This window comes from Dendronephthya gigantea, unplaced genomic scaffold, assembly GCF_004324835.1.
Source record: "Dendronephthya gigantea isolate DGI-Jeju-01 unplaced genomic scaffold, DenGig_1.0 000134F, whole genome shotgun sequence".
Taxonomy (NCBI): domain Eukaryota; kingdom Metazoa; phylum Cnidaria; class Anthozoa; order Malacalcyonacea; family Nephtheidae; genus Dendronephthya; species Dendronephthya gigantea.
The window spans coordinates 1-12214 of record NW_021163144.1 but is presented as its reverse complement, the minus strand read 5'-3'; the positions used below and the strand labels follow the sequence as shown (position 1 = coordinate 12214).

The following is a 12214-nucleotide window of genomic DNA, read 5'->3' as shown; positions in this document are numbered from 1 at the left end:
TGGTTAGTTTACTGTCATTTAATGTGGTGTAGTAAATTTTAAATTTTGTTTAACGTTTTATGTATCTGTAAATTTACTTAATCACCCAATTTACTGCTAATGTAAATGTGTACTTAAACTGCACATAAACTTTAGCTTTTATTACCCTAAATCAAAAATCAAATTCGCACAAAACTTTTGCTTTTAAACTAACATGGAATGGGAAAACTATTTTATTTTCTTTTTGAAACATATAGAGTTCGAGTATCCAGCTGTCTCAACTCTTTCAAACTATAAAAATAAACATTCAGTCATCTTTTGGCAGCGCTTTATTTTTAGAACTATAACTGAAAGTAGCGGAATATTTAAAGTCATAACAGTTAATTATAACATGAACAGTTCCAAGGACATGCCAAAAGTATCTGCTATTGCGCGTCATGCATCATTATTTTACAGCAAATGATGGGAACTTAGGTGGAGGCCCTCGCGAAGAAAACTTTTCTGCAACTGCTCTGGTAACCATCATACGTTTCGAAGATCTGGACAATCGAGATTTGTGCTTCTCATCTAAAGCCGAGAACATTCTATTTACTTTGTCTGAACGCCACTCTAACTTTGAGACAACAAATAACTGCGTGCTATCATCATCATGATCAGTTGCTGAGTATTCGGACGACATGTAGTCAATCGTAAGAACATTCCTGAATTTAGATTTCTGCTCACTGCTGAGTTGGCTGGTTTTCTCCAAAATAGTCAAGCGAGCTTTCAATTTCTTAAAACAGACAAAAAACATATTACTACTTACTGTTATACATCAAGTTGCCCCTGTCCTCCTTCCCTCAACAGCTATAAATTATCTGTGCAAATAACAACTTACACATTTTCGATGTTCGTAACTTCTTTGCCTTGCCTTATGCTCTTCATTTTTATCATTTTTTATTCGGAGGTGTTTTTCATAAAGACTCCTGTAGTATCTTTCTACAGCCACTATATAATTCAATAAAATTTAATAGCATAGCTCGTGCACAAATAAAAAAAATTGTACATGGCAGGAATCCACAACAGCACAAGACAATTACTGTGGCCCCCAACAACATATAATGATAATGCAGTAAAGATCGAGTTGTTTTCTTGACCTCTGATATAAATCATAAGATACTATTAATTTTGGCACTAAACCAAATTAATTATAATATCATAATAACGAGAGAAACAATTAAATAAAAAATACTGCTTTGAGGACAATTAACTAACTTTTTCTGAAACATGCAACAAGTGAAAGCACAGTATCTACATGCAATGTACACGAAAATGCATTGGAATACTAAACTACAAACCCATTATTATTTGTCAACTGTTATTGATCAGGGCTGCCAAGTGGGGGCAGGCAGACAGCCCCTTTTCCCAAAGTCTAGCAAATGACATTTCAGAGACCACAAATTTAAAAAAAATTTAATGGAGGATACCCTTAGACCCCTCAAACACATGAAACTGAAAGGCACAAAACGTTAGCCTTTTAATTGCCGCTCAGACTAGGTACTTAGGCTCTACAGTTTTCAGTCTTTTTCTACTTTTGAAAAAAGTTATAGGAGCCCCAGAGCCCCTGCTTAGCACTCCTTTCACAGGAACTTAAAAAAAGTTGTGAAATATTCTCCAAATATGCAGAAGCTTTGAGAAATTAATTGAGTTCAGGCAAACCTTCAATAATGCAGTCCATTGTTAAACCATACTATTACCTATACTAACACAACAGTCCTATTAGTAGTATTAATTATTCAACTTACACGTATCTCAGGGCTGATATGGATTTTCCCCCTTCCATTATTATTGTTCTCCTCAACTAGTTGTTTGTTCTGCTCTAAAATCTTTTCTTGATTTTCTAGTATTTTTTCCAACAATTTTCTGTTCCCTGTTGACTCTGAATTACATAATAAGGTCTGTTATATTCTTTCAGTTTCGTGATTTATTTCAGTTCTAAAATAGCTACAAGGCTAGATATCACCATATATGATCGATTGGTTTCTCTTTATTTTATTCAGACTATTTTCCAGGCGCTATTTCAAGGTACATGCGATAGAATGCGATAAAATATATGCGATAGAATGCTACTATCAATCCACTATAACAATAACAATATTTCTATGATCTACTTACATGACCTTGCAGCTTTATAACAATCAATATGTTCTTATTAAACTCTTTATATTAACATGTTCTTTGTTCTATGTTACCTCTCCAACAAAATATCAAAATCATATCTCACGCTTTCTCTCTTATTACCCCCAGCGTAGCTGTCAATCACTCTAATCTATACAGTTCACTATAACGTCAATAATTAACTCTGAAAAGGATACATCGTGGTGATAACATCCCGCCCCCCATGAACGATCTGTTGTAGATGTAGTTCATCGTAAACCGATTCTAATTTTCACCACGTTTCAACGACTGTCCTTTTACATATCTTGATTACCAGCAGCTTCTAGTAAGCAAACTTTCGCGACCGGACGTCTGTATACCGAGTTTTTTGATCTTAAGTCAATTGTCCTTACTCGTCCATCCGGACCTGGGAATACGTCTACGATCCTTCCCATTGGCCACGTATTGCTGGGTACATTATCATCCGCAGTAAGTACCAGGTCATCAACTTGCAAATTTCTCTTGGGCTCATTCCATTTCTTTCTTTCTTGTAATGTTGGTATATATTCTTGCAGCCATCTTTTCCAATAATGATTTGCAAGTAGTTGCGCTCGTTCCCATTTCTTCTTACTATATTTGTCATTCTCGGAAATAATCTCGGGGGGTAGGTAAATCGCTGGACGAACGTTTGGCGTAAGGGGTTCATCGTCGTTTGCGCTTAGTGGATTCCGGGTGAGCGGTCGTGCGTTTGCAATACGTTCAGCTTCAGTGAAAACCGTCTGCAGAACTTCCTCGTTTACTAGATCTTTCCCGACTATAGCTTTCAAGCTTCTTTTCACAGTTCGAACCAGTCTTTCCCAGTGGATGAAAAACCCATTTACATCCTCTCTTTGATAACTCGTTTATTAATCTTCGTTTCGTCCAGCTGCTGGATAGCTTGAAATCGTCGGCTTCTAGCGACCTCGCTACTTCTAGATGAACTGCTCTGCTGTTCATGCAGGTGAATATCACTCCCCATTGTTTTTCGGTTGTTTTTCCTCTTCCACGCTTAACAAAAAAGGGGCCAAAGTAGTCCACTCCTGAATAGGTAAAGGCTGGTCGACCCCCTTAGGCAGTTCGGCCATCTCTTGGTCCTGTCTTATTACAGTTCGTCGTTTGCATTTGATACATCCGTTTAAAATTTCTCTTACCGCCGCACATGCTTTCAGGATCCAACAGAATTCTCTTGATAGCGCCAGAACTTGTTCATGCCCACAATGACCGTTCTGTTTGTGCAAAAAACAAATATAGATCTCAGTCACATGGTGCTTCCTTGGCAATATCATTGGGTTTGCGGCATCTCGGGAAATTGGTGCCTTTGATATTCTTCCCCTGACTTGTATGATGGCTTCTTCGTCTAGGATCGGTTTTAAACTTGCCAGCCTACTGTTCTTGATCGTCAGACCCTTTACTAACCTCGTTATTTCTTCCTTAAAGGCTTGCCTTTGAACGAGCTTGATGACTTTACGTCTCGCATCTTCGAGGTCTTTTAATGTGATCCGTTTTACGTCTCGTGACTGAGATTTCCTTTTCTTGCCTTCGATCCATTTAAACAAACTTCTGGAGCCATGCGATCTTCCGTAAACATTTCAGCCATCGTGAGGTACTGTTGATAAGTTCATCCAAGGACTTCACATGGCTAACTTCAATGACATATACTTCTTTCTTCAGTTCGAGTGAGGTTTCTGGGACATGTTGTAGCTGGGTCTTCGGCCATTTTTCTTCCGGCTGTAAAAGGAAAGCTGGCCCAGACAACCATCGTTCGTTTTGTAGAAAAAAGGGCATTTCCAATCCTCGGCTAGCGTCATCAGCTGGGTTTTCAGCGCCAGGGCAGTGTTTCCACTGCTCAGGCGACGTTAGTTCGTGGATTTCTGCGATTCGATTCGAAACGTAGGTTTGAAAGTGTCGCGTTTGATTGTTAATATAGCTAAGGGTGATCATCGAGTCCGTCCAGAAAAACACTCTTAATGTCAAGCTCCAGCTCTATTTTGATAGACTTGCCCATTCGTGCAGCCAAAACGGCTGCCTGCAGTTTGAGCCTCGGGATGGTAACGGTCCTTACTGGTGCGTTTTGCGCCTTTCCAGCGACGAACGAGCACTCTATCTTTCCGTCTGGATAACTGATACGAAGGTACGCAACGGATCCATATCCTACTTTTGATGCGTCATTGAAATTAAGTAGTTCCAGGGTACTTTCTTCGTGCTGAGGATTGGTATAATAGCATCTTGGAATCGTTATTTTACTCAGAAGATGAAGACTTTCCTTCCAACATTGCCATCTGCGTAGTATTTCTCCTTCAAGTTGTTGGTCCCAGGAATACTTCTTTCTCCACAAATCCTGCAATAACTTCTTTGCCACTAACATTATTGGTGCAGTGAGATTTAAAGGGTCGAAAATAGTGCATATTGTGGACAGAACTCCTCTCATTGTGTCAGGTTTCTTCAATTCTGATACTTTGAATCCCAATTCATCTGACTCGAGATTCGAGCGTGTGCCAAGAGCCCTTTCATAGGTAGTTTACCCAAGCTGAAGTCAAGATTTGGATCGGCTCGTTTCTCGGCAGCAATCGACGACAGTACGTCGCGGTCATTACTCATGAACTTCGTCAGGTTGAAACCGCCTAGCTCACACAATTTGATCAATTCTTCTGCTCGATGGATAGCTTCTGCAGTCGTATTTAGGGACTTTAAAAGATCGTCCACATAGAAGTTCTTCTTCACGGTAGTTATAGTTCCTGGATCAAAGTCTGCCTCGTTATCATCAGCTGTTTTTTTCAGAGCTGAATTTGCTGCGCAAGGGGAATCAGTTGCACCAAAAATATGGACTGTCATCACGTATTCTTCCGGAGGTTTTTCAAGGTTGTCTGGCCACCACAAAAACCTCAGTGAATCTTGATCTTTCGGGCAAACCTTAACTTGGTGGAACATACTCTCGATATCAGCTGCTATTCCCACGCTTTCTTGGCAAAATCTTAATAGAACACCAACCAGGCTGTTCGTGCGGTCTGGTCCCTGTAGTAGGTTCTTATTGAGCGAGGTGTTGTCAAATTCTGCGGCGGCATCGAATACGATTCTCACTTTTCCTGGTTTATTTGGGTTTAATACCGGGAAATGGGGTCGGTACCATTTTCTTGGTCCGGATTCATGGATTTCGTCTGGTGAAAGGCGACGTGCGTACCCTTTGTCGAGATAGTCCTCCATTACCGAGCGATATTTCGTTTCGAGGTCGGGTTCTCTTTCAAAGCGTCGTTTCAAGCCTTCTAGTCTCTTCTCAGCCTGCTTCTTGTTATCAGGCAAAATTGTGTTATCATCTTTCCATAGAAGCCCTGTCTCATAGTGACCATCTTTCAATTTGAACGTCTCGTCCAATATTTTCTGCGCACGTTCGTCTCCCTTTGACATACTTCCGTTTGGAAGGTAATCTTCTGTCCTTTTATGTCCAGTGGCTCTTGTTCCATACCCTTCGATACTCCAGAAGTTCTCAATTTGTTCACGCAATGTTTTCTCACAGTCATTGTAATTAACGCTTACGTCTTTCTTCATTGAATCACCATCTAGAGTACCTGTTATGACCCATCCCAGAGGGCCTCGTTGGCCTTGTAGTTGTCTACCGGGCTTTTTCGATTTACGAATCTCCATGACTTCGTGTGCTTCTTCCACGTCCTTGCCAATTAACACCGACACCTTCCCAAGAGTTACATCTGGTATGTCAAGGTCAGCCAAATGCAGATACAGGTTTCTGTCGAAATCTTTTGGTAAATATCTTTTAGCGATGTTAAACTTCTCGGACACCAGACCCTCTTTGACCTTAATTTTCTCTCCTTCCAATGAAGCGGGTCGCAGATCAAACTCAACTACTTCGAATTCTTGTTGTTCTTGCTGTAATAAAGTGTTCACCAAAATTGTTTCCTTTCTTCCTTTAAGATTTAACTCTTTTGCTAATTCTGCACTTATCATTGTTCCGCGTGAGGCATTGTCTAATAGAGCATATGTGGTCAGCGATGCTCCCTGAGGAGATATTACTTGCAGAGGAACTACATGAAGTAACACGAATTTCGAGGCCGTGTTTGTTATTGTTGCATACTGTTCGGTCTTCTTTTCTTTATCACATTGTAATTTGTGGCATTCCTCTGTATACTCGGTTAATTTCTTGTCATTAGAGTTATTATTATCATCCTTTTTCCTCGTGTTATGGAGCAGCACGTGATGTTTCCTCTGACTATCACAGGGACAGGAGTCGGTACTGCGACAAGTCTCTCTGAAATATCCAACCTTCATGCACACATGACATAGTCTGTTCCTTCACGATTTCCCATCTTGCATTCAAATCTTTCTTATTGAATTCTGGACAAAAGGCGAGTTGATGGGACCGTGGACAACATGGACATTTTGGCCATTTTGTTTTCCAGGGTTTCGGGTTGTTATTATCTTTCTCACAACCTTCCTCTGTTCTCTTCTTCTCAAGATCGGTATTGTATGTCAGGGTTTCCCCCATTCTTTTGGTGTCTTCGTTCTTCCGTCCGCGCCATCCGCCCAATTTTGGCTTTACATCCATGTTTTTCCCAGTGATGGATCCTATAAACGCAGGATCATTCTTGATGGCCGCTTGTCTTTTGACAAATTGTGCAAGATCCTTGAGTTGTGGTTTTCTTCCACTTTCTCTTATCGAGTATGACGCGTCTCCCCATTTGTTGATCAGATAGCTTGGAAGCCTGGCGGCGATCAAGTTTAAATTCGATGTTGTGCTCGCTTCTTGTTTGTATTCAGTATCAAGTCTTTTCACAGACGATGTGAGCTGTTCAGCAAAGTTACACAATCCTTTGTAGTAAGTGTTCCTTAACTTTGGACCGGATATCAAGGACTGAATACAAGAGGCAGCCACTCTTGCTGGCTGGCCATATCGTTCTTGCAAAATCGCGACGATATCCGGGTAAGAACAGCCGATAACTCTTTTAAAGGGGAAGTCATTGCTCAGGACAACTTAGGCTCAAATGAAAGATAATATCATTCTTACTTTACATACGAAGTTTTAAATCGCAAGGTTAAATAGAATTCAAGATATAAAGCAATAAAAACGCAACTTTTGCCATATTTGCCGCAGAAATTGAATACATGCGAGCGAACCTGCGATCTAGCAGCGGATTTACTCCGTGACGTCACTGCGCGGTTGAAAACATAACTGAGAGTCCACGCCAAGTTGCTTCTATTGAAAAAGCTTTACAAAAGAATAAATGGATATTTCAAACGGATCTTCAAGTGAGAACTCATTAAGTTCTGGTTCAGAAGACAACAGGGACGAGTTCCAAGTTGAAGACCATGAAGGAATAATTCAACCGTACGCATTTGAGCCCGTTGAAGAAACAGATTCGGAGTCAGACAACATGGCTATTGATGATGAATCATCACAATCGGGATCTGGAAATGTAACAAGCAGACTCGCGGATATAGACAAAGACTGGTAATTTTACTCTATATTTTAAAAAACCGTAGGAATCGTTGTGGTGAATTATAACTATGAGTTGATAATTTACAATATGTTGGCGTTTTTAATATATACTATAAATACAATCATGAATCGTCATTTTGTTTGTTCCAATATTATACTGTTTGTCGTATATTTAGAACGTTTAAATACACCCAAATTACCATAAAATAATGAAACCGCTCTAAAAATTTATTGTGGCTTTCAGGTGTCTTTGTAGTAACTGCCAGATTATGGACAGAGAAGAGGAATGTGTATGCTGTCAAGAGGTCTCAGCATGTGTTGGAAAAAATGAAGAAGTGGCACAGTTTGAAAATATACCCATTCCAGCTTGTATCACTGATAACATAGGATTCCAGGCTGTGTGCCTCAATTACTGGGTGCTACAGACTGCCTGGAATCAGTACAAACAACAATATGGCACAAGTGCCTATGAGGGACCAGGACACAAAAAACATAGACATGTTGCCTACAGGCAGCTTGTTCGGTGGTGTTTTGGGATAATAGGTAAAGAAATAAGGGTTCCTCTTCCTTCTTGTGCAGTAAGCTGCATTAGAGCACATTTCCCACCACCAGGGTTGGAAGATGATATGGTTTTTGAAGGTTTTAGACATGCAGGTGAATAATATGGTAAGTTGTTGAGTTTTTATTCAGCTGGCTTTTTATTCAGATTGTGCCATAATCATAACCAGCAGGCTGCGAATAGAGCTTATGATAGGTATCTACCTCAACTGTTTATGGTAGTTATCTGCCTCAAGTTTTCCCCATACGTGATCTATGTGCTGCAATCACATCATCTTTGTCAGGCCTTGGAGTTGGTGCAATGTTCTTTGGAATGATGCTAGGTGTTTTTTCCGTCAGGTCTTGCTGAAATAACATCACATCATCCATCAAGTGCTGAATGAAATGAAATGCCTTATTTTCCAACACTGGTTTTGCGACCCAATTCTTGCGACCTTTAGGAAATGTGATCTTATATTTCTTCTCACCCTTGTTTTTCCCTTGTTTAACAGTTGCATGGTTTCTTCCAGTGTTGGAGTTATGGTCAATTACCGCCAACTGTGTTCTAGCTACCATTCCCGGATATGAAAAGTGGGTGCGTTTTGGAACATACTTCAGCAGCAAGGAGTGGTATACTTCCAGGTTACCTGTATGGTGAAACTCAGTAAGTTTGGCAATATCCTTTAATAGTTTTTTGTTTAATACCACCTCTTTCAAGGCTATGTGTGGAGCAGATCCAGCCTGCAACCATTTGGTTTTATGTTCCTTGTTTCTAGATAAGCGCCCATGTACACATTTACGAAAGTGCTTGCAATTTCTCCATCTGTGCTTATTTACAACATGGTTCAAGATTGACACCCATTTCTCATGAAGCACTTCAGCATCACCAGCACAAGTCTGTGCACACCACCACAGATGATTGGACAGTGACTGAATCCATTTCAGTAAGATCTCATTCCCCTTCTTTTTTGCTTTTTTTGTCAATTTTTTTGTCACCCATTTTGAAAGATGCCAAACATCATATTGGTGAACTATTTGCGGGTATTTTTTTCTCATCTCTGCTGTAATCTGTGTGTGCCGATCTGTTGTCAAAGATCTGATTTTAATGCCTTGACCAGTTATTTTGTTTATGGATCTTTGACACCCTTCATTCTCCATTGCATTAGAGGATGAAACTTCAGAGACTTGAACAAGTGAGAAATCAACAATTTTCCCTGAAGTTTCATCCATCAATGTGTATGTGCCATACTTAGCACTATGACCTGGACTGTCCGATCGACCGTCGCCACATAAATCAATTGGATTATTCTCCTTCTTTATACTTTCCACAATTTCTTTCTGTTGCCTCTTATAACTTTTTTTGATTACTGGAAAAACAATTTCCTTTGGTACATTATAGAACTGTTGTTTGTTGACAAAATTGAGATTAAGGGCACTAGCAAACTGTTTGGTCGATTCATAGGAACCACCAGTAATTACAGTTGCAGCAGGGATCAAAATGTCTCCAGCTGGCTTGTTGTGCAACTCTGGTTGTGAATTCCACTGGTAAGTATGGTTGTTAAAACATGTTGCTTTAACTGTCACCATGCTACCTTTATTAGATTTTTCAATCTCACATAAGGAGCCACATGTTCTACATGAAATAAACAATTGATCTAGCATGCTCTCAAACACAATAAATTTTCTTTTTTTTTTGGTCTTCAGCTTCAGAGTCATCACTGGTGTTCAGTTTTGGACAGACATAGTCATCATCACTATCTGAAAACTCATCTGTGCTGCTTGAACTGTATTCCACATCTTGTTCCGATTCAGTAGAAGCGGTTGCTTCAAGAATGGTAATAGGTGTTGTAGGTGGAGTGACAATGCCACTGTTGTTTTTTGCCTGGGCAGGTGTCATGGGTGTGGATTTCTTCTTCCGTATGGCAAGAGTTTGTACCTGAATGGACCTCTGTAATGGCTTCTCACACTGAGTTTCTGCATCAAGCAATATAATATGATCACAATATGTTTCTGCATCTCGAGTTGAAAATCCACCAGTGTCATGTTCAGTGCTTGTGTCAGTAAACTCATCATTTTCTTCAGTGTTTAACAAGGTTGCTACTTCATGTAAAACCAACTAATTTATAAATTGGGGTGAAAGACTAACTAACCCAGTATTTACTTTATAGGATACTTTGCCTACAATTTTGGGAATTTTTACTAATATTTATTGGGATTAAAAAAATATTGGGATTAGCATATAAAGAGCTAAGGCCTTGTAATAATGTAGTTAGTACGTACCTCGACTCTTCTAATTTTCTCTCTGATTATTTCCCTTTTTTGTGATGATTCCCGTCCTGGTTTTCGATGTACAAATGGAAATATCGATGGTACACTTCCAGCTTTCAGTGCTTTTTTTGTTTTCATGCCAAATAACTCTTTAAGAGAGCCTTCGAAACATTCAGGGGCGAAATGCGCGCTACAAACATAGCATGAGTTTGCTTTCGGTAGGTTGTCGCGTCGAATCCGCCTGAGCCATATTTTGCGCAACTGTGGCTCATTTGGCAAACGATGGTACGATACCTCGCTCCCTTTCGTCTTCTTCGAGCAGTTCGTGCAACCCGGAACCATACAATATGGCATTTTTTGAAATTTTAGAAATCGCTTGTAAAATGTTGCTGTATTTTATAGCTTTGTTTATATTTGAATATGAAGCGCTCCCGCGAAACCGCGCATTGACGTCACAGAGTAAATCCGCTGCTAGATCGCAGGTTCGCTCGCATGTATTTAATTTCTGCGGCAAATATGGCAAAAGTTCCGTTTTTATTGCTTTATATCTTGAATTCTATTTAACCTTGCGATTTAAAACTTCATATGTAAAGTAAGAATGATATTATCTTTCATCTGAGCCTAAGTTGTCCCGAGCAATGACTTCCCCTTTAACGGTTTCATATGCTTCTCCCGACGCAAACTTAGGGAGAAACTCAATTTTTTTTACTGTCATTTAGAATACCATCCTCAAGATTGTCGATTAGCCTTTTTCTGAAAGTAGGAAAGTCCGCTGGGTTGCCATCAAATTTCACGGGTTGCATCGCTTGAAGCATATTTACTTTTAACATTACTGCTTGAGCATCCGAAATCTGGTTTTTACTCACTTCCGGTTTAGGATTTTCACATCCAGCAGTCTTGGTATGGTGTAAACTACCATGTTCGTTTTTTCCAGTTTTACTTTCTACCATGTCATTTCTGTTGTCATCCCGTTTTGGTTTGTCGTCATCACACCAAGTGGGCTCTAAATTTTTAAAGGCGGCGCGATCATTTGATGTTACGCTTGGACATGATTTTGCCCATAACTTGGTCTGTTCTATCTTTGTTAATTGTGTATTCTTGACTGGTAGAGACTTATTACTTATGCTAGATTTGTTTTTGCCATTCGGACTCGACAGGTCATCACTGTCATCATCTTGTATTAGTTCTGCCTTTTGCTCTGTGAGAGCAGCCTCTGCTTTCAGCTTTCTTACTCTCTCACGAATTTTAAATTCTATCTCTATCTTTTTCCTTTCAAACTCAGATTCAAACATCGCATCTTCTTCGGCTTGGATAGCTGCTAATCGCTTCAATTCTGCCTCCACTTTAGCTTTCTTCCCTCTTGAACTCTTCGAAGATTTTGTCGAAACCGATTTTGAATAAACACTTTTGCTTGAAGTTGCTGTGGCTTGCTGTTGCATCGTCATTAATTGGCAATGACGTACCCATTCTTGCGCTCCACGAACAGAGGAAGTATAGTTTTTACTAATACTTGAATATGCCTCCTCGACATGCGCGAACCCTTTTTCTGACAAATTCTTCGAGATATACTTTCCGTACACCATATTATAGATTTTCCATACATTTTCAAGGGATTCTATGAGCCCCATAATGTCGTCGGGTCCGTACCCGTTCGTGATACAACTATTTAAATGATTTATCATGGCTGTTACACGCCCTTGGCAACCGCCTAGGTTACGCTTTTGGCGATATATTTCCTCATTTTCTACAGATTCTCTATCAGTATAATTCGGTATTTTCTGTCTTCTGCTACAAGAACAAGACCTAGTT

The 12214-nt window shown here is 39.8% G+C and overlaps 1 protein-coding gene across 1 annotated transcript; it reads right to left on the bottom strand.

Annotated features, from left to right (window-relative positions):
* Nucleotides 1–4596: 4596 nt before the first annotated feature.
* On the bottom strand, nucleotides 4597–6432 carry LOC114536351. The gene has a single exon (XM_028557716.1). It carries the CDS (start codon nucleotides 6430–6432, stop codon nucleotides 4597–4599), a length of 1836 nt encoding a protein of 611 aa, XP_028413517.1.
* Nucleotides 6433–12214: the final 5782 nt, after the last annotated feature.

Coding starts and splice junctions, on each gene's coding strand:
- LOC114536351 (XM_028557716.1), bottom strand. CDS start 6,432: ATGAAGGTTGGATATTTCAGAGAGACTTGTCGCAGTACCGACTCCTGT.